Source organism: Xenopus laevis, chromosome 8S (genome assembly GCF_017654675.1).
Source record: "Xenopus laevis strain J_2021 chromosome 8S, Xenopus_laevis_v10.1, whole genome shotgun sequence".
Classification (NCBI taxonomy): Eukaryota; Metazoa; Chordata; class Amphibia; order Anura; family Pipidae; genus Xenopus; species Xenopus laevis.
Genome location: NC_054386.1, coordinates 38,734,869 through 38,758,014, shown reverse-complemented (window position 1 = coordinate 38,758,014; position 23,146 = coordinate 38,734,869). Strand labels below are relative to the sequence as shown.

Sequence of the window (23,146 nt, the reverse complement as noted above, 5' to 3'; positions counted from 1 at the left end):
TTGTTTGCCCGAAACCTGTAACTTTTTTTAGATGTGATGCCTGCAATCCTCAGAATCTTCAGATTATTGGACAAAACCCAGCACAGATCAGGATATCAATGGGACATCTGGCATTGACTTCTACTTGAACTCGGCAGGTCTGAGTTGGAGTACTTTTTTAGTCTGACTTTTAACACCTTTGGAGTTTAATTAATCACAAAAAATGGTGGTTTTTCCTTTTAAAAGTCTGATTCAAAAAAATTGGATTTTGATAAATAACCCTCTTAAAGTGACCTTTCCATTCTAGCCAATATAGGTCTCATGTTTCTAAGCATATATATTTGTATAAATAATAATAGTAACATATACCAGTTTCTAGCATTTTGTATAGTGTTAAGCCCAGTGTTTTTTAAGATATTAATCCGAGGACCAAAATCAAGTCAGGAATTTAGTTTGGGCTACACTGGGATACCTTTGGAGGCCTATGTTTGCTCTGTAATTAAGCCATACCTCCCAACATTTTGGAAATCGAAAGAGGGACAAAAATATTTTTGACCACGCCAATTTTTGTGGCCACATCATCCTAATTACCATGGTCATTTTACAAAATTTGGCAGGTTATGAAATTTTGAACTAATTTCTGGGGTTTTTATGTGTTATTACAGTTTTGCTAATGACAGCGAATTGCCCTTTAAGCTGCAAGTCAAAGTTTCCCAAGAGACCTGCTTATCTTAAATGGTTACAATTGTTTCTTTACTTATCTTAAATTGTTACAAAGGTATCTAGGTATCTATTCTGGGCTCTCTGCCAAAAGACAATTAAGTTAGAAAAGTTGTATCTTTTTCTGGATGTTCAGTGCAGGAGGTCAAAAACAAAGTTTGGGACATTTCAGTAACATTCCGGGACTGCGGGTTGAGCTGTCAAAATCTGGACTGTCCTGCGAAAAACTGAACAGTTGGGTAGTATTGTTAGGCCACTGTTGGGGTACCTGTTTCTTGTCACCCAAATACTGGTGCTCGGAAACACATGTGCAATGGGGTGCAGAAATTCAGTGAACTGTCCCTTAAAATGGAAAGGGCCCAAAAGGTTTGCTAAAGGTAAGGGTTTTCAGAAATTCTTTTACCAGGACAGAAACTAAGCCGAGTAGGGCAGGTGCTACACCCCTCCCAGATTGCTGAAGGAAAGGACAAATGGGTCTTCAGCTTTTCCCCCATGATCCAAGTAAAAACAAACATGTGACATGCGGTGACAAAACAAAAAGCCAATGCAGTTTTATTGAATGATGCTAATTTTTTTTAGATCTTGATTAGCCCTTTAAATTAGGATTATTATTTGGTGTGGTATTCAGTCTGATCTTTGGTGTAGGATTTAGTAAGTGGCCAAATCCAAATACTAAGGATTCATTGCATCTCTATTCAGCTGCAGCATTGTCTGCTTATCCAGTTGCTAGGGTGAACGGCCTTAGCAGACAAATAACAATTCAGATTCCTGTTGGAGAGGGTTGAAGAGAAAGCTGAATCAGCTCCTGTTAGATATTTGACACATAAACAGCAGACCCTGTAGTTGTTTGGAGCAGGGTGGTGTAAGTGTTTGCGGTCTAGTATAATCCGTGCACAGTGCACAATTACAAGGCGTAGGCTGTTTTCATTATAATAATATTTGTTTTTATTATAATAATATTTTTACAGATGTACATTATTTCTATGAGCCCTAAATGTGTGTCAGTCCTTAAATCTATATAATGCTGGTGTTGCATATTATTATTTATATTCCAACCTGCTCTTGATGCAGCATGGCATGCTGAAGGCTAAGCTGCTATAATTGGGGCCTAACCTGTGTGGGAAGCAGTATGTCTTATACTCCCTCCGCTTCACCTCCCCTGCACTAACTGGTCTCTTCTGTATTATTTTTACAAATGAGTCTGGCTACAGAGTGTGTGGGTTGTGAGCAGGTTTTGTGTATTGCCACAGCTTCATAATACACAACCCCCTCCAGTTATACAGTAGATATACAGAAATTGATCAATTGTATTTGTATTTGCTTTTGGGAAACTAGCACCTTCCCTGCCATTCCTGTGTTGGATCTGTGTAGTCAGAACTGCTGGCGGATATTTTGCACTCTGGTGGCCCTTTACGTGCCAGTTTTTAGTGTAGCACTGGGTACTGCCCATGCTGTGACTATTCTGTATCACAGCGAGATCTGCATAGTGTGCTCCAGAATGCCTGCAAGCAGTCAGAGCTGGTGTTAAGATGAAAACCTCAAACCTAAGGTGCATTATTGAAAGGGCCCAGTTTTATTGAACTGTCTGAAGGAGGAGAACAGACGACTTGCCATATTGGCAAAGAAAGGGAGAGAAACAAGGGGGGAACTCTCATTTGTCAATTATTAAGTAGTGAAATGGGGTGCTAACAAGCATCTATATGGTGGCCAAATGTTAGCACGAGAATCTTGCCTGGTTTTCTGTTAATTACTGTAAACCTGTTATGTCTTTCCAGCCTCCCAGAGCATGGCCTGCAGGACGTGCCTTTGTCTCCCGGACCCCCTCCAACCCCACCCACCCCTGTGCTGCCTCCACCGGGACCATTGGGCTCTGACAATGAAGAACAGGAAGACCCTGGAGATTACTGCCGAGGTGAGAAGGAAGCCCAGTATGGTTCTCTTAAATTAAACACAGCTCCAGATACTGGAAAATATGTGTTTCTTTTAAGGAGAATTAAACATTCAATGCATTCATAGCCATTTATAGCTACCACCAACCTGCCTCCTCTCAACACACATGTACTGTACTGGTACTTTATCTAATGAGGTGACCTGTTTTCTAATAACGTGTAAGCCCCATGAATAATCGTATCTCTAAGGAGGAATACATTCATATAGGCACTATTTATAAATATATATTTACTTTCACACTACGCCCTAATTGTCAAATACAGAATGCTGTGTTATCTTTCACTGTTTATTACATGCATTATCTTTTGCCTACAGGGGGTTATTACCCAGTGAAAATTGGTGACCTCTTCAATGGAAGGTACCATGTAGTCCGGAAACTTGGCTGGGGCCACTTCTCCACTGTCTGGCTCTGCTGGGACTTACAGTGAGTATGGTTTTCTGTAGTGCGATAAAGCTACGGAATGTTAAGGCTACTGGCACAGAATATATGTATACAATTTGAGCTTGGCATCTCTGAAGCCTCTTTACTGCAGCCTAGGGCAACACGGGGGCCAAAATTAGCTAGCTGAAATACGCTGACTGATATCAGCCCTACTGCAGGTAGTAGCCTCCTCTTTCTTTTGCATTCAGAAGTGTTGAATCGGAGGCGGTGCAGACTGCAGCTCAACAATTCTGAATGTGAAAGACAGAGGAGGCTACTGCTGATAGTAGGGCTGAAATCAGCCAGCGTATGGCCGCTGTGTGGCCTTAGCTGTAGTTTTCGGTGCTCTACTTACATTATTATCAGAGACAAATAAGATTTATTGTATGTTTCTTCTCTCTAAGGCTTGTGGCACAGCTGGTGTTTTTTCCTAAAGTGCCCTTGGGGGGAGAACTGCTATGATTTCCTAGGCAACTGTTTCCCATTTACTTAGGTGTGACACTAACATGGTCATGTGTTTATAGCTTTAAAACTGGAAATCAGTGTCCCTAAATTATAGCCTCCTGGGCTGTTATAGGCACCGTGTTTTGGTCCCTGTGAGGCCCATTAGCGACAGAACCACACTTTTTCACAAATAATTATCCTCTTTCATAGAATTTCTTTTTGTTTGTGAACAGGAGGAAGCGGTTTGTAGCACTAAAGGTGGTGAAAAGTGCAGTGCACTATACAGAGACAGCTTTGGATGAGATTAAACTGCTTAAATGTGTAAGTATGTCAGCATAGCTCTGAATCTGCTCAACTGACAGCAACCCTGCCTTCCCAGAACTCAACTCTCCTTCTGAAGCAGCTGTGGGTCACATCCTTTCTCTCTCTCTCTATGTGTCTTTACTCAGGTCAGGGACAGTGACCCAAGTGATAGCAAACGTGAGATGATTGTGCAGCTTATCGATGACTTCAAGATCTCTGGAGTGAATGGAGTTCGTATCCTTGATTAAGAAACAGTACTCTTTGGATGCTCATGTCTCACCCTCCCTCTCTCTGTATATCTTATACAACTGCTTATTCCTTATTCCTAAAAAACCCAGAATAATGACATATACATAGTAACATAGTGGTTTTGGTTAAAAAGACTTGCCTAAATCACTATGTTGCAATCTTTGCAGTTAATCTGTGAAAGCCACAGCTTTCCTATCATTTGCTTGTAGGGGATCCCTTCTTAAGGGTAAGAACACATGCTAAGATACTGGGGGATTTAGTCGCCCGTGACAAATCGCCTCTTCTTCTTCGGGCAACTAATCTCCCCGAAAAGCCATCTGTCGGATAGAATCTAAATCACCGGCGGGATGGCACTCGGAGCACTTTGTTCTCTGAAGTCTTCCGAATAGGGTTGCCAGCTGCCCAGCATTTTATCGACCTGACCAGTAAAAATAATGCTCCAATGTTATTAATTGGGAAAAAATCTAAATATACAGGAAGGCCAGTATTTTTTTTCTAAAAAAGGTGGCAACACTATGTCCGAAGTTGCGTTAAGGTGAGAGGGGCTGTGCCAAGGAGCTGCTGTTCAGTCTTGTGTTTAACTGGACGGCAAGTGGATTTGCTCCCAGAATTGAGGCAAACAGGGTGAGGAAAACAAACAATATGGCTGCATGCACCTGAGTGCCTCTAGGCATTCCAAAAATATTTGCTGATTGGTTGCCACTGGTTAGTAAATCAGCACCACTTAGTCTGCAGCATTTTGAATATCATAGCATGGAGTCTGTGTCTCTCCTTAACGTTCCCAGACATCTGCATGGTTTTAGAAGTGCTGGGACATCAATTGCTTAAGTGGATCATTAAATCTAATTATGAGGGTGTACCGCTCCCATGTGTTAAGAGCATCTTGCGGCAGGTAAGATTTCTAGTAGAACTGTGTAGATGTGTGTGTGCAGTGGTGTGTAATTTTAATCAATATTCTATTTTAACATACAACCTATCCTAATATGTGTAGTGTTGCTTGTTCCTGTTAGGAAGAGGCAGCTCCTCTTAAGGCTATGGAAACTCAGGCTGTTGGCTCCGGCTGTTATTAGTCTGTATTTTTGCAGGCGGAGAGAAGCAGATCTGCTCAGAGCCCCTGCTCCATTGATGGTCACACACAGCAGAGTTGAAGCTGAGGTTAGTATCTGAGCAGATCTGCCTATCTCCGCCTGCAAAAATAAGCAGACTGACAACAGCCTGTGTGCCCGTTGCCTAAGATGACATTTTAGCATGATATAGGCAGTGATAGTGTGAGACAATACATAGCTTCAGGCAGAAATCCGCCCAATGCAAGCACTGACAGGTGTATGCTGTTCCTGCTAGCAGCAGATTGGCATGTGGCATGAAACTAAGGGACATAGTGGGGAAGCTTTGAACTGTTTGTCTATCTATTCTGCATATCTAAGGCTCTTTAAAGTACTATACTGACACAGGGATGAGATTTGGTACAAGCACTCATCTGGAAAGCTTGCTATTAAGATTGTTAAGCTAATATAGAGAGTTTAAAAGGGTGGAAACAGTAATCAATGGCATAGTATTTGTATAACTATAGGGTGTGTTTGTTTTGTCTGGGGTTCCACTGGAATTTCTCTCTTACTTTAAAGGGATACTGTCACGGGAAAACCCATCAGTTAATAGTGCTGCTCCAGCAGACTTCTGCACTGAAATCCATTTTTCAAAGAGCAAACAATATTTCATTTAGAAATCTGACATGGGGCTAGACATAATGTCAGTTTCCTGGGAGCACCCAGTCATGTGACTTGTGCTTTGATAAACTTCAGTCACTCTTTACTACTGCACTGCAAGTTTGAGTTATAATCAACCCCCCCCCCAGCAACCCATCAGTAGAACAATTTGAAGGTAGCCAGATAGCAGCCCCCTAACGCTAGATAACAACTCCCTGGTAGATATAAGAACAGCACTCAATAGTAAAATCCAGGTCCCACTGTGACTCCTTCAGTTACATTGAGTAGGAGAAACAACAGCCTACCAGAATGCAGTTCCATAATGCAGCAGTGGCTGTTTCTGAAAGCACATGACCAGGCAAAATTACCTGAGATGGCTGCCTACAAACCAATTTTACAACTAAAAAAAAATCCACTTATTGGTTCAAGAATGAAATTTTATATGGTAGAGTGAATTATTTGCAGTGTAAACAGTGTAATTTAGAAATAAAAATGACACCATAAAAATCATGACAGAATCCCTTTAAGGAGGTATGTCTAGCAGTTACAAATCATGGTTTTGTCTCCATTGTTAATAGGGTGGCTTTGTGCAGCAAGTGCCTATATTTATCTAGGGTGTGTGGTGTCAGTGGAACAGTTCAGCATGGTCCCCCATTTATCATGTGTACAGTCTGGTTACTTGCCATGCAGTGATGCATGTTGCCCTTTGTGTTGTGCCTGTATTCAGGTATTACAGGGCCTGGATTATCTGCACACCAAATGTAAAATCATCCACACGGACATCAAGCCAGAAAACATTCTGATGTGTGTGGAAGAAGGATACATCAGGCGACTAGCGGCAGAAGCAACCATTTGGCAGCAGTCTGGAATGCCTCCTCCATCTGGGTCTGCTGGTGAGTTTTCCCCCAGATTTCATGGCCAGTAGAAGTACAAGATGCAGCGTACCTTTTAATGCCTGTGCAGTTCTATGCTGCTGTACTACAGCCACTGCATTGCCCACAGCATTCCCACTATATCCCTATATCCCACTTTAATTGGGAATACTGGGGAATAAAGCACACTATTTTTCATTATGATCCATTTTAGTAAATATTTACTAAAGATTTAGTACATTGGTGCCACTGCTTGGGCCTCTTAAAGGAGATATAAAGTTTAACTAAAGCTTAACTAAAGAAGTAGCTTGAAATGTTGTACATTATGTTTTGGCCTTTTGTACCAGCCCAAGGCATCCACAACCCTTAAGCAGGAAAGATCTGTGTCTCTGAAGATCCCCATCTTCTTTTCTGCTGATTCACTGCACCTTCTTTGTGCTGCTGTCATTTACTGAGCTTAGGGACCCACTCACACTATACAGTACACATAGAATAGAAATGTCACAATATAAGGCTGATTAGTAATTAATACAGACAGTTACTACATGGCAGCACAGACACCAGTGCAACTAGCATCAGAATTTAATAGTCAGCCCTGTAGCATCAGCTTGCATTACAGCTTAGCTTTTCAACATCTGCTCAGAGCCCACTGAGCATGTGAGTGTCGCAGAAACTTTTCAATATGGTGACCCCCTGTGACAAGTTTGAAGTCCTGGATCATTGCTGCTATTGACGAGCTGAAACTTTAGGCTGGTGCAATAAGTTCAGTATGTAAAATATGGTATTTTTAGCCATATTCAATTTTAGGGGTTAGTTCTCCTTTAAATGAGATAAGCCTTACTGCACTTTCTGCATCAGTCAGTTGTTCCCTAGCTGGACCTAATGCCTGTGCATACTATACAGAGCTGTGTTTCTACTGTGTAAACCACTCGGCTTCACCTTATTTCAATTCATATAATTTATCTTATTAAAATAGTACAATCCTTTTGAGCTGCATTTAACCTGGTTTTTCGATTGCTGACTGCCAATGCCAGGCGGCATTTAAGTAGCAGTCTTCTCTCTGAATTAAATAGCACCTCCTTGAATGTGAGCTTTGATTATCTCTGTGTCTTTTCTTACACCCTGTTCTTCTGTTCTTCTCCTGTCCTCTCTGCTGGGTCTAATCAGTCAGCTCTGCACCCCCCTCACACCAGAACCTGGTAAGTCGCACAGGCCGGCCATTTATTATGACATTCTTGTTGGTTTGGTACAAGCTGGGACACTATCTATAGGTGATCATTGACTTTGGAAACAACTGTGTGCCTCAGATTTTGTTGAAGTTCTTACATACTATATATAGATATAACAACTGTGGATTTCATCCAAGTCTCACTCAGGGTATGATCTCAGGCCTGTCTCCCAGCAGGTGCCAAACATGCTCTGTGTGTATGAGAACATTGTGTGATTGTTTTCTTCTCTGATACCCCATATGCAACTCTATTGGAAGTTTCTGTATATATCTCTTTCTCACTGGAGTTCTGTAGTAACCGGCATAGTTGCCATCAATGACTGTAGCAACCAATCATCCGTTAGCATTTACTAATGGTCTAGTGAAGTTAGAATACAGAGAATAAACATTAGTGGCTTTGGGGAATAGATGTAATCTCTGTAGTCTGTCACACCTGAGCATGAGAGTCATGTGAAGGCCCTGCATTGTTTTATTTTCCGTGTGGCTGCAGTGTAGCACTATACCTATTCTCTGTCCCTTCTGTATTCCCGTGTGGCTTCAATGTAATCCCAGAACACTTCTCTGCCCATTCAATATTCCCGTGTGGCTTCAATGTAATCCCAGAACACTTCTCTGCCCATTCTATATTCCCGTGTGGCTTCAATGTAATCCCAGAACACTTCTCTGCCCATTCTATATTCCACTGAGGCTTCAATGTAATCCCAATACTCTTCTGTGCCAATTCTTTATTCCATTGAGACTTAAGTGTAACTTCAATACTCTTCTCTGCCCATTCAACAAATGTTTCTGTATTATGTCTCACCTAACTATGAGAGCCTTTTACTGGAGGCCCTGCATTGTTTAATATGGCCTTGTGGCTGCAATGTAGTGTTAATCCTATTCTCTGTCCATTCTGTATTCTCTTGTGGCTACTAATACTCTCCTCTGCCCTTTCCATATTTCCTTGTGGCTGCAACATAATACTTATCATATTTCCTTGTGGCTTCAATATTATACTGTTACTCTTCTCTGCTCCTTCGACATAACCCTGCAGCTTCAGTTCTGTACTAGTATTCTTTGTTGTCCCTTGTGGCCTCAGTAATCTCAGTACAGGTATGGAATCCGTTATCTGGAAACCCGTTATCCAGAAAGTTCTGAAAGTTCTCCCATAGACTCCCATTTTATCCAAATAATCCACATTTTTAAAAAAGATTTCCTTTTTCTCTGTATTAATAAAACAATAGATTGTACCAACTAAGATATGATGAATCCTTGTTGGAAGCAAAACCAGCTTTTATGTTTTTTTTAATGTTTACAGAATTTTCTAGAAGACTTAAAATAGGAAGATCCTACTCTCCTCTGCCTCTTCTATATTCCCTCGTGGCTGCTATATAGAATTCCTACTCTGCCCCTTCCTTTAGAGACTAATGGCTTTATCATAATTTTTTATTTTCCCTTGTGAATTTTCCAATTAGACTATTTAAATGTGGGAATCTAGGAAGGTGCGCTTAGTTGTATTGTCAGTCTTGCCTAAACTGCCATTATGCCATGATGGCTTGTCATAACATAGCCCTCCTGTAGTGCATTCTAAGGGGCAAATTCACTAAAGCGTGAATCGGTTAACGCTAGCACAAATTCGCCAGAGTGACATCATTTTGTTACTTCGCAGATTTACTAACGGGTGCTGTCGTAAATTCGCTAGCCGAGTGGACCTACTCTAGCACTACTTCGCACCCCTATGCCAGACGAAGTTGCGCTATGGCGAAGGGACGTAACTACGCTAATTCACTAACATTTTATTGAACGTTACCTCTTGCGCCAGACTTGCCTTCGCCACCTCAGACCAGGCGAAGTGCAATAGAGTAGATAGGAACTGCTTCAAAAAAAGTTGAATTTTTTTCTAAGTCCCAAAAAACGCTGGCGTCTTTTACTTTTTTAAGGGTGAAAGGCTGAAAAAAATCGTCCATTTTTTTGTGGGGTACCCTCCTTCCCCCCTAAATTTCCTAACATATGGCACCTAAACTATACAGTGGGCACATGTATAGGGCAAAATAACAACTCTATTTTATTTTATGAAGCTTTCCCAGGCTTGTGTAATGTAATGTATTTGCTGCTACATATACGTCCATTGTACTTTAACTTGGCACCGTATGCAAATTAGGCATCGCTAGCGTAACGTCGATTTGCTTGATGAATTAACGATAGCGCAACTTCGCTACCTTTTGCCTCTCTGATCACAACTCTGGATTTTAGTGATTTAGCGGCGCCCTGGCGAAGTGCCGCAAAGGCGCTGCTAGCGTATTTTCGTCGCTTAGTGAATTTGTCCCTTAGGGAGAAACAGAATGGGGGCAAGTCCAGACAGAGGTTGTGGAAAAACTCCACGGATAGCATTAGTAGGAATAAAGCCCAAAGTCTGTACAGGTGTGGGATCCGTTATCTGGAAACCTGGTATCCAGAAAGCTCCAAATGACAGAATGACTATCTCCCATAGACTCCATTTTATCAAAATAATCCAAATTTTTAAAAATCGGCTCCTTTTTTATTGTAATAATAAAACAGTAGCTTGTACTTCATCCCAACTAAGATATAATTAATCCTTATTGGAAAAAAAATCAGCCTATTGGGTTTATTTAATGTTTACATGATTTTCTAGTAGACTTAAGCTGGCCATAGATGCAAAGATCCGATTGTACGAATCATCGTACGATCGGACTTTCCCATCTCCCGACCCGCCACTAACCATTCAGATCAAAGTCTTACCAGTCAGATTAGTTAAAGAACAGATCAGCTGATGTTCTGCCCCTGACAGCAATCGTATGATAGACAAAGCTAAGGACAGTCTCCCACTGAAAATCATACGATCGGCAATACACGCATAGATGTTATCGGCAGCCGACAGAAATTTTCTAACCTGTCCGATCGACCAAACGATCGATCTCCGCCTGACGAAAAATGTCGGGACTCTCCACACACGGTTCGAAAATCATACGAATCGAGGATCTTTGCGTCTATGGCCATCTTAAAGGTGTGAAGATCCAAATTACGAAAATATCTATTATCCTGAAAATTCCAGGGCCCAAGCATTCTGGATAACAGGTCCCATACCTGTATCGAGTACTAAGTGAAATTCAGCAGTAAACATAAGGATGTAATGAGAAACAATGTGTTATTACCTCTCAGAACCTTTAGCCTATAGTAGCCATGCGCTGGTCAGACACCAATGTACAGCATCACCATTACCAGAACTCTATGGGCATAGCTGGATATGAAATTTTGCCTCCACTTATATCTTATTGTTATTTTACCATTGAGCCCCTGTAGATAGAAGTGTTCCCCCTGCAGGCCTCTCTGTTTATAGCTTCATCTCTGCTTTTAATATTTAATCCAGAATTCTATTTTGGATCTGGCAGAATCACAACATTCACATTTGACCATATTCCAGCTGAATAGAATTTAAAACTTGCTGAGATGATAGCACTGACCAACAGAAGCCAACAACGTCTGGCCCCTAGAAGCCTCTGTCCTGTTTGTGCTTGAGCTATAAGATTGCCCACTTTTTCCCTTTAGATGGGTTTGTTTTTTGACTAAATGCAAAATGTATGGATTTTCTGCATCCCTAGTAACATTCTGTTTTCTTCAGCTTTATGAAACGCCACAGGGCTCAATTATAAACATCCACTCCTTAACAGCTTATAGCAAACAATCAGTAATCAGCCTACTACTAATTATAAAATGAAATCCAAATACCTGATTGGTTGGTATGAGCAACTGCACCTTGTGTTCCTCATTTAGCTCCTATGTCTCTGCTTGTCATCTAATAGCCTCACGCGGTACCGTGACCTTGTCTGTCCAGTTAAGGTGGCCATAGATGCACAGATACTATTGTACAAAACAAATTTTTGCGTGATATTTGCTGCTTGTATGGTGGGAAAAGAGCCGACCAATATCGGCAGAAGACTTGGATATCGGTCGGCTTGTCGATCGGGCTGGACAGAATCGTTGCCTTTGAAGGCACCCAAACATCGACCATTGTTAGTTCTGAATCGTCAGATACAGGTAGAATTCTATTGTTTCTATATCCGACGATTCAGCTCTACACGTGTGTTTTGAAACTAAAGATCTTTCTTGAAAAGATCTTTTCCAAGAAAGATCGTAATTGTTAAGTCTATGGCTACCTTTACACTCACACTTTCTATGAAGAACAGTCCTGCTTCTTTCTTTCATAGCTTACTTTCTGTATTCTGTATCTTTCTCCTCTGGAAATAGTATCTGTTGTGTTGGACCTTGTTTATCATATCACTCACTGCCCACGTTTTCTTTGTCTTCTTATTTAAAAAAGAATGGAAAAGTCTCAAAGAACAAGAAGAAGAAGTTAAAACGGCAACAGAAGCGCCAGCAAAAGCTGCTGGAAGAGCGGCTGAGGGACATTCACAACATGGATGAGCTGGGAGTAGGAGACTATAGCCCCAATATGTCCATGCAACACCAGGAGCAGCATTGGGGGCAAGAGTCGAATCAAGAAACAGCAGTCAAGAGCGAGAGTAAGAACTGAACTCTACATGCCAGTATGCCCAGTGTATGCCCAGTATCAGAGGCCTAGTCATAGAGAAGCTCTAGAACAGGACAGGTGCTTAGCTAAACAGCTTATCTTAAAGCAGTGTAGAGGGTATCTAGTAAAGAGAATAAGATTTGGGCTACGTTTTTAGCTGCAAACATTAGGGTGTGACTTTATTGCACTGTGATTAGTATCTAGTATCGGTCTAGTCTAATGTCATTATATACCCAGCTGCAAACCAGGATGCTTTGTTGTATTTGTTTACACTTTAATTCAGTCTCAGGATATTAAATGGCTGGGAACCCGAGATGTGCTTTTAGGATGCCTGCATAGTTATATAGACATGGAAGCTAAAAAAAGACATGCGGTTCACATTGAACCTTTTATCTTCCCATGGCCGAAAATCAAATCATGAGTGTATTCTCTTTCAGGCACATCCCAGCTCATATCTAACTGCATCTCATCTACCAAGGGAGACCAAGAGTGTGCTGATTCTTCCCTGGGAAGCGGAGGGACCACCTGCCTTGCCCAGAGCCCCCAATCTACTGGGTTGTATGGGAGCTGCAATGGGTACAGCAGTGGTACCCGTGCCACCAGTCCTGACACTTACACTTCGGGTTTTTCCAGCTCAGCCTTGTCTGCTACATCAGGCTCTGCAATATCTGGCTACTCTGGGGTCAGAGAGAGAGGAGGGACCCTGTCTCCAAGCTGTAAGTGCCCTTCTGGTATATACACATGCATGTGTGCAGGTGGGAGCAACTGTAAGACGAAAGCCCATAGGAAAAAATACTAGCCTGTGTAAGGTTTATGAAGTTCCCATCATGCCTCTGCAGGAACTGTTCTATATATTTTGCTGAATTCTAGAACCAAACTTTCAATAGTAAAATCGGGGAGTGGGCTGATGATGCCAGGGACAGGGATGGTGTTTGTGTGTGTATAGTATATTATTCTCCTTTTCCAGCTCATGCAAATGATTCTTTCCTCACTTCCAGTGTCGTTCAGGGCTTCAGATTTCCTAGTGAACCCTTTGGATCCACAAAATGCTGACAAAATTGAGATCAAGATTGCAGACTTAGGAAATGCCTGCTGGGTGGTAAGTATATATCTTGGTGGTGGGCATGAATTGGGACAGATAATTGTTTTTTAAAAACCACTGTTAATCAACATTTCCATGTTGCTTTTGGTCCAAAACTTACAAGCATCCAGCACAAGTACCAGGAAGCGAGTATTAACACAGCCTTTCTGTTGTTTACCTAGCACAAGCATTTCACTGAAGACATTCAGACGAGGCAGTACCGAGCGCTGGAGGTTCTGATTGGAGCTAGCTATGGAACCCCAGCTGATATCTGGAGTACAGCTTGCATGGTATGACTCCCATTCTCATACAGGCATATGTCACTGAACCCTTAATCATCAGTGCTGTTTATGGGCACAGGCAAACACAGGTTTGAAATGAACCTGCAATCTACAGTGCTTGCCATTGGTGTGTGGTATCATGGAAACCAGGGCACAGTCTGCATGTGTTTGTCCTTTGCCAACTTGGGCTTTTTCCATTTTTATCCAATACTTCAAAAACGTAGAGGAAATTCAATTGATTCCTGGAGAAATGTTTGCATTTGATGGGAACCTTAACCCTGTAAGCTCCATGGGGCAGGGACTGAAGCAAAAGACAATCCCAGAACAAAAAGCACCGTTAGTGAGATTAGAGGATGGTTTTCAAAAATTGTATTATAGTTGTGGTATTAAGTTTATTATGTTTCTCTTGCAGGCTTTTGAGCTGGCAACTGGCGATTATCTGTTTGAGCCGCACTCAGGGGAAGATTATACACGTGATGAAGGTAGGGTAATGACAGCTAAGAATAAAGTGTGCTCCATTATATTTACCTATGTTCACCAAATTATGTGCCGTGCCCCTGATATTAGAAAATAGTATTTATACACTTACGGTCAATTCCCTTTCTCTGTAGTTGACAGGGGGACACAGGAGACCGATGAGGTAAAGCTCCATCCTCCAGGAGGCAAGACACTTGATTACAAATCAAAAAGGGGCGTGCCTGGACTCCTTAGGGTTTACCCCTAGCACTTCCTGTTCTGATTCAGTAGATACCAAAAAACAGAAACTATGTAAAAACTGTAACTGTGCAATCTGGGTGGGAAGTCTTTGTCCCCCTGTCGACTACAGAGAAAGGGATTTAACGGTAAGTGTATAAATCCTATTTTCTCTTAAGTAGCCGGGGGACACAGGAGACCAATGGGGACTTAACAAAGCACCCCCAACAGTAACAGGGAGGGCAGAGATTGCATATGAGGGCACAGCCTTTATGACTACACCACAGCGTGCAACACCTTGTGGCCAAAGGAGGCTGCCGCTGAAGCGAAGGTGTCGAAATGGTGGAATTTTGTGAATGTGTGTACCGTGGACCAGGTTGCCACTCTGCAGATCTGCTCAACTGAGGCGGAGTTTCTTCCACTGCCCTTGTGGAGTGTGCCTGGATCCGATGAGGTGGTGACTTACCCTTAGCCACATAGGCTCTGTGTATGGCTTCCCAAATCCATCTGGCTATGGTAGCGCTCACACTACAACCAAGCCATGAAGGCATCTCTCCTTTTCATTCTTGGTTTCTGGATACAAGGACTGTACCACTATTTCCTTATTAAGGTCAAAAGAGGATACTACCTTTGGGAGCCGAGGAGATGGCCACAAGAACGATCACCTTGCAGTTAACCCAGGAAAATTTCACTGATGATAAAGGTTCGAACGGTGGTTGTAAAATAATGACATTAAGGTCCCATGTGGGTAGGGATGAACGTCCTGGAAAAGGAGGGACAATGCAGAAACCTGCACCCTGAGGGAACTGAGCTATAAGCCCATGTCCAACCCTTTCTGAAGGAAGGAAAGAATAGATGGAATGGACAGATGTTCGAAGGAAACTCCTTTGTCGTGGCACCACGGCCAGTATGGTTTCCATTTCTGATGTTAGGTTCTTGCAGACACCGGCTTTCTGGCTTGCAGTAAGGTGGATATCACCTCTTTCGAGAATCCCTTTCTCCTCTAGATGGACTCTTCAACAGCCAAGGTATCAAATCGAACAGGCCCGGATTGTGATGATTGATGGGCCCCTGATGCAGGAGGTCTGGCCTGTGCGGAAGTGGCAATGGCTCGGCCACGAACAACTCACGGAGATCGTGGAACCCGGTTCTTTTTGACCAGAAGGATGCTACTTCTATGACTAGAAGATTTGAATGTTGCACCTTCTTGAGCACTCTGGGAAGCATGGGAAGTAGAGGGAACAGATAGGCTAGGTCAAAGCTCCAGATCTGTGTCATGGTGTCTATGCCGTCTGCCAGAGGATCTCGGTAGCAGGCAAAGAATCTGGGAACCTTGCAGTTGTGTCTGGATGCCATAAGATCTGTGGTTGACCCCAGTGATGAACCAGCATTTGGTAGACCTCGTGTTTAGTTCCCATTCCCCTGGATCTATCTGATGGTGACTGAGAAAGTCTGCTTGAATGTTGGTCACTCTTGGGATGTGGATGGCTGACTGTTACGACCTGTATGCTGAGAAGCCCGGCAAAGGTTCAAAGGCTGGCGGCAAGATTCGTAGTCAAAACAACAGGCAAGGGTCAAAAACCTGAAAGGATAGTCGAATAAAGCTTTAGCAAGTTCAGGGGAGCTGAAGACAAACTTGAGCAATGAGTACTGCCAGAGATGCGCCTTTTAAATTCAAATTTGGTGCCAAGCGCGACATCAGCACCGCCACCGATGACATCATGCTGGCGCATGTCCGGGCGCCAGCGCTGGAGAGTGCCTTACACTGACGGGTTTACCGAATTCAGCTCCATTCACTTGATGATTCCTTGGGCCTCCCAGAGAGCGCCCCTGTTTCTTGTTCCTCCCTGGCGGTTGACATACGCCATGGCCGTGGCGTTGTCGCACTGAACTTGCACCGCATGGTGTTGTAACATTGCTGACCAGTGGTGTAAGGACAGCAGAATCGCCCGTAGTTCCAACACATTTATGGATAACTGCGCTTTCTCCTGGGACCAGGTGCCCTGAACTGTTCTGCCCTGCCAGGTCGAACCCCTGCCTGAGAGGCTGGGGTCTGTCCGCTCTGCTGACCCATGCTGAGACCAGGGATGGTTGCAGTGCCGACCCACATGCTGAAAATATTGCCTTTAGGAAGCCCTCTAGGTGCTTATCTGTGTGATCTTTGAACACCGCCGCATCTGTCACTGTTAAGGTAGTGGTCTTGGATAACCTAGAGACTGGTGCATCCACCATTGGTGGATTGCACCATTTCTCCATCAATTCCTTGGGGAATAGTTAGGACTTGAAGAACTTGCGTGTAGCCTGGAAATTTCTCTTCATGAATCCCATTTGTCCTGGATTACAGAGAGTAATTGTTCATGGGAGAGGAAGCAGGAAGTAGACTTCCACTGCCTCTTAAAAAGAGTCTTGGATTGTGAGGGTTGCTCTGGCGGTGTATCAAGCTTTAAGATCTCCGTTACTGCCCTGATGATGCCCTCCACATCGTGATGGGGGTCTTGGTCCCTCACGTCCTCCTCCTCAGAGAGAGAGAGAGAGGAGAGAACCTCCCCCTCTGACTCCGACCCTATGGATTCGTCAGAGGTGACCGTGGGAGGAGAGACGTCTGAATGTTTGGAGCTGAACGATTGCGCATGTCGTTCATTTATTTAAATAGGTTATTTTCTACCCCAGGGAGTTAACCTAGTTGGGGACAGTAATCCTGTCCCCGGTATCGCCCTGGTTGTCAGCTTTAATCGCTGACCAAAGGTTCCTTGAGGTAGGTCTCTCTAGATACTTATGTTGGTCCAACCTCCTGTGAACAGGACACTTGAAAAACCTGAATATGAACAGGAAGTGCCAGGGGTAAAGCCTAGGTAGTCCAGGCATGGCCCTTTTTGATTTGTAATCAAGTGTCCTGCCTCCTGGATGGAGCTTTAACCCATTGGTCTTCTGTGTCCCCCGGAGACATAAGAGCCACGTTCATGATCTGCCTCAAACCACATCAACTTTCCTTTAATCCCTGCCCAGGCTAGGTTTGCATTAGGACTGTAATGCCGAAAGAAGGAAGTAGATTAAATCCCCACAAATCTCATCCTAAGTGGCCTTCATTCTGGGCCCCCCTAAAGGGACCAGCCTCCTAGTTTGGGAATCACTGCATTAAGAACGCTACCGTATCAAAGCTACAATTTCGGTGTTAAAGTGCATAACAATTTACAAGATGAAGTTTGTATGTACACAGTACTATGTACACACCCGTTCCTTTGCCTTGGTATGACTGTATCCAGTGACCAGTATGTTTTCTTTTCTAGATCACATTGCACATATCATAGAGCTTCTTGGGGATATCCCTCCACATTTTGCACTGTCAGGACGCTACTCCAGGGAGTACTTCACAAGGAGAGGTGAGTGAGGTGCCGGGGTGAGGGGCACAGAGATGGTGCATGATGGTGGTGAAACATACATAAAAAGGCAGATGCAATACTGCACTAAACATTCCAGAAACAAGTACCTGCTCTTGTTCATAAAGAGTGAGCAGTGCAGCACATATGTGGGTTTGATCTGGAATTTATTGCCTTAGTAAAGGTTTGTTCCTACTGTATTGCCTGATAAATGAGTTCATGAGCACTCTGGGTATGATAACATTGAAATGGAAATTACATTTAAGCTGTAGTAAAAATGTTTTAGAATAAAATGAAGATTTAACAAGGACATGTGCTGCTGCAGATAATGGGTCCTGTACCAGCCCAAGGCCCTTTAGCAATGAAACATCTGTTCCCTTGAAAATGACCCCAGTTGTGCCTTTTCTACTGATTCAGAACACATACACTGGGCTGCTGTCCAAAGATATCTTGCACTGAAAACATATAGAAGGGACACAGTGAAATGATAACAAGGGTGTTCCTTTCTGAGCCTACTGGGGTTACAAAGTGCACTTAATGCAGGGGGGCTTATTTCTACATTGTGTTGTCCATCTACTGAGAACATGTCTCTCCATGACAGTTAAATGGGAGAAGGTTTAAAAATGTATATTCTTGTATTAAAAAGGGTAGCGGATAATCAGGGATGCTACTTATAAAAGCAAGTTGCTGGGCTGTGCTGATTGCATTTGAGTTCAGCCCACTGGGCTGGTCTTTGTAGAAGCGTTCTGATTATACAAGTTATCCTAATCCAGAAGCAGTAGGAGAAAGGGGATTTCACTACCAGCATAGGAAGGTTTTCTTTCTGCAGTGGGTTATGGCATTTCCTCCAAAGGCAGGGTCGGACTGGGCCCCTCTGACTTCTGCACACAGCCTATGCTCCTGACCTACACCCTGATTGAAGAAATGCCATGCTCAGGTATGCACTGACAGGGTGGAGAGGGTCAGAAGGGGATTTGGGGAGGGGGCCCATGGGTAGGGCAGGGGCCCTGATGCGGCAGCCCCAGTGGGCCCAGACCCTCCCAGTTCAACGCTGTCCAAAGGGAGCTGGAAACGAGATATTTATTGGTTGTTTTAGAGCAAAAGGGCTTATATAATCATAATTTTTAAACAAACCAAAGCCTAAAAATAGTTAGAAATTTGCCTATTTTTTATACTTAACTTTTTGTACTAGCCCAGAGGTTTAGCAGGGCTTGCCCTGGCCCGCTCGCACCCCCTGCTCCCCCAGTAGTTCCGCCCCTGCTGGGCCCCTAGGTTTAGGCAACTGTCTCAGGTATGTCATTACTTGCACATGTCATAACCTCTCTCTTGCTTCTTTGTGACAGGAGATCTCCGACATATACAGAATCTAAAGCACTGGGGCCTGTTTGAAGTTTTGGTGGAGAAATATGAATGGTCACTGGAGGAAGCCACACAATTCACAGACTTCCTGCTGCCTATGTTGGAATGCCTTCCCGAGAAGAGGGCCACAGCCGCACAGTGCCTGCAGCACCCATGGCTGAACTCCTAACCTTCCCTGTGCCTGGCCACTCAGTGCGAGTCTTGGCACAACTGGGTCCAAATGGGCATCAGATTCTACCAGAGGGACACCTGGTGTTGTGACTAACACATCATCGTTTGGGGAGGAAAGGTCATATAAACCCTGTGGATTGTGCGACCTTAACGTCTCTTTTCATCTACCCTATACGAGTTGCAAAAAAAATGAAAAAAACAGATGAACCAAATAGCTGACTGACATTGGACTGCTGTAAACTAGACCTTTTCCTCCCCACTACTGCATTTATTGTGAAAAATATAAAAAAAAAGAGCATTTTTCTGGGAAATTACAGGAAACTACCTGCCAGATCTGTTGCAACAAGTTTTTGTATGTAAAGTCCAACCTACGCAGTGGTGGCTGACTGCCAATATGTTGCTCTAGAGTAAAAAGAAGAATCTGTGGGATTCTTTGGTACAAAAGGAAAATCAATGTGATATCTATGTGTAAGGTTAGGAAAGACTGGTCCCAGTTTAAAGTCAGGCCCCAGACCACACAGGCTTTCTGTTTAGTTGCACCCTTTTGTTTTTAAGTTTCTTTACAAGTCACATACTCGGCAAAGCAAGATCTTTTTATTCGTATATCAGAGAATGGTGGTGGGAAAGGCAGATTGTACTGGAAAGTGTATTTAAGCGATGGAAGGAGTTGTGCCGTGCTCACTACTACGTAACACTAACAAACGGAATAGCACAAATCATTTGAACAATGGCAGTCTGACATCACTAACCTGATCAATGACTGTTTTTGGTAGAAATTCTATTTCTACATGGCAAATAATTTACTAGTAGGTGTAGTAGAGTAATAGCAAACCAACAGACCCAAGGGTTGTGACATGCATGCTGCTGATTCTGTGTCATTGAATCAACGATTGAGGCTTGTTCCAAATGATAGCAGTGTGGAGTTCTATTAGTGACGTCATTCATTCTGTGAAAAAACAAGTGTCAATTCTGGGCCCTTATTTAAGGAAGGAGCAAATGCTGTGCCTGCTGGTTATAGTGCATTTCTGTCTGAAAATCAGACATTGTTCAGAACAACAGCATATTTCATTCTAAAGTTGGACATATAAAGAAGTGCAGAAAATGTTATGCTGCTCAAATAAAATGATCTTAAATGCTTTAAAATGCCGACCAAAACCTGAAAGATGTGGAAGAAAATAGAAAGTGACCACTGGAATGGATAGAAGAATAGCCAAGCAAAGAATATCCAAGCTCCAGGAGGATAAAAGAAGGTGTAAAGTTACCTGTGATACTGTTACAATTTGAAGATGCCTATGTGAAGCCAAGCTGTCGGCTAGAAGCCCCTGCAAAGTCCCATTGTTGAAAAAAAGACGTGCTGAAGAGCTTACAATTTGCCAAAAACACATTGACTGGCCTAAGAGAAATTGCGCAACATTTTGTGGACTGATTTAATCAACATAGTTCTTTTTGGGTCTAGGGGCTGCAGTTTGTCAGACGACCCCCAAACACTGAATTGGACCTATTTATCTCATACCAGGGATCGTGGATCAGTTTCAATACATCAAAATACCTCAAGAGGTCATGTTGCCTTATGCCGAAGAGGAAATGCTCTTGAAATGGGAGTTTCAACAAGACAATGACCCCAAACACATCTTGGTTCCAGACCAACAAGATTGACGTTAGGGAGTGGACAGCCCAATCCCTGAACCTTAATACAATATAAAACTTGTGAGGTGACATGAAAAATGCTGTTTGTGAGGCAAAAGCAAGTAATGCAGAAGAATTGTGGAATGTAACAGGTGCCAGACGTTGGTGGACTCCATGCAACACAGATGTGCAGCAGTTCTCAGAAACACTGATTATACAACTCAATATTAGTTCAATCATTCAAAGGAAAGCAAAGTCTTGAAACATTTTTCAGTTGATACAGTGAATGTTTAAGTTTGTAAAGAAGAATGCAGACACTGCTATTTTTTGGAACAACCTAATATTCCCTTTTCTTCACTTTCTGTAAAGGAATAACACAAAGTTCATACATTTTTCTTCATGTTTTGATTTGGAATAGAATGTGCCGTGTTCCCAATGCATTTGCGTGGATGGAAATAAAAACTATTATAAGGATTTTAAGCTTTATTCACTTTTGTAAACACACTGTTTTTATTCTGACCACAACTGTATACTACTACTACAGTGTGTAAGATGCGGTGTTGGCTTGTTGTTCTGCAGTACCATTGCACTGGCCTCTGCTTAGTTTCCTTACCCCAAGAAAGGAATATATTTATGCTGAAAGGTATATGGAAATATATAAGTATTTACAGTGCAAGAGATATGTCTATATTGCAGAGATGTTAACATATATGGTCTGAGAGTTACACTATATTTGGCAAGCACTCAGGATTTTAAAAGCTGCTAAGCCCCCCTTCCCTCTTAAAGGAACAGTAACACCAAAAAATGAAAGTATGATGTAAAGTAATGTAAATATCATGTAGTGTTGGTCTGCATTGGTATAACTGGTGTTTTTGCTTTAGAAACACTACTATAGTTCATATAAACAAGCTGCTGAGTAAACTATAGTAGTGTTTCTGAAGCAAACACACCAGTTTTTCATGTTACTATTCCCCAACATCAGTAACCCCAAAGATAGTCGATCTTGCGTGACATGTTTTTTTTATTTCTATCCTTGGTTGTTATTATTGCATCATGTTTGCAGTCAGTTTGCTGTGTTCGGCCATCTTTTGCCTGATGTGTAAGCAATGCTCCACCTATTCATGACCCCCACCCAAAAGCCCTACAGGGATATTGTGCTTTCTAGAATGGGTGGTGCAGCTATGTTTATGTTACTATACCCTTATGTTGGGGTGTTACTGGTCCTTTCTCATGTACAGCGCACTACTGCTTTGTGTTTCAACCTTTACTTTGGAATCGGAGTTTAACCTTGTAACATAGTGGAAGGTGCATAACACAGAGCAGGGAGCTACTACTCAAAAACCATTTGCCGGACCGGGTGGTGGTCATCCTGGTTTTTCTGAATACAGTAAGGCATAAAGCTGTATTTAGGTGTGGCAGCGGATCTTAAGTGTATGTGACAGGCATGGAAGAGTGAGAGAACTTCTCTAAGTGTCCAATGGCAGGCTGGGGGTTTAACATATAGGCATCTCTATGCTCCCGTAGGTACAGCAGTGCATTGTATGTACTGTACAATTTCCAATCTCCCAATGAGAGTGGCTGGAATTTACCTAATAAATGCATTGGGATATGGTTGAAAAACTAATTTTACTGTCAGTTGTAGTGAAGTTTTTCCCTGATGCAAAGGTCCTTGTAATGACTGAAGTGTCTGCTTTGCTTTCATTTGGAAGTTAAGATGCCCCCAGCTTCTAAATGTAACAATGCACCTGGGTACAGTAAATCTACTGCCCGACAGCCACACGCACATTGAGCGCCCCTTTGCTTTTGCACAATGAATCCTGAATGTCCCATGATCAGACAAGGATTGGCAGCAGCTGTCCCTGTGTGTCTGGGTGGGGGCTAATAATGGAAATCCTTTGCTTCCAGAGTGATTGAATTGTTTCTGCCTGTGCTGCACAAATCTATTCCCAAAACCATCATCTGGATTTGAATAATTGTATTCTGGAATGTGTGTATTGTGTCATTAAATTGGTACAAACAGCAGAACGTGAATGATCATTTCCAAATCCTGGTCTGGAGCCGGAGGCCAATCTTCTTAAAGGAACACTTCAGTATAAAAATATGGGTTCAGTATAAAAACTGGGTAAATAGATGTGCAAAATAAAAAATATTTTCAATATAG

General features: G+C 42.7%; 1 protein-coding gene across 2 annotated transcripts in view; it reads left to right on the top strand.

Annotated features, from left to right (window-relative positions):
- Positions 1-20,192, top strand: part of LOC108700010 (SRSF protein kinase 3) — a 43,250-nt gene extending 23,058 nt beyond the window's left edge. The window contains exons 6-19 of one of the 2 annotated variants that reach the window (XM_041574770.1): positions 2,475-2,611; positions 2,965-3,073; positions 3,748-3,835; positions 3,964-4,051; positions 4,852-4,958; positions 6,497-6,662; positions 7,809-7,840; positions 12,188-12,389; positions 12,835-13,113; positions 13,396-13,496; positions 13,661-13,768; positions 14,172-14,241; positions 17,740-17,832; positions 19,173-20,192. In XM_041574770.1, the coding sequence (XP_041430704.1) occupies positions 2,475-2,611; positions 2,965-3,073; positions 3,748-3,835; positions 3,964-4,051; positions 4,852-4,958; positions 6,497-6,662; positions 7,809-7,840; positions 12,188-12,389; positions 12,835-13,113; positions 13,396-13,496; positions 13,661-13,768; positions 14,172-14,241; positions 17,740-17,832; positions 19,173-19,357 (1,765 nt within the window). In that variant the 3' untranslated portion in view covers positions 19,358-20,192. The remainder of the gene's footprint in view (positions 1-2,474; positions 2,612-2,964; positions 3,074-3,747; positions 3,836-3,963; positions 4,052-4,851; positions 4,959-6,496; positions 6,663-7,808; positions 7,841-12,187; positions 12,390-12,834; positions 13,114-13,395; positions 13,497-13,660; positions 13,769-14,171; positions 14,242-17,739; positions 17,833-19,172) is intronic. The other variant, XM_018232835.2, reaches the window with a different exon arrangement.
- Positions 20,193-23,146: the final 2,954 nt, after the last annotated feature.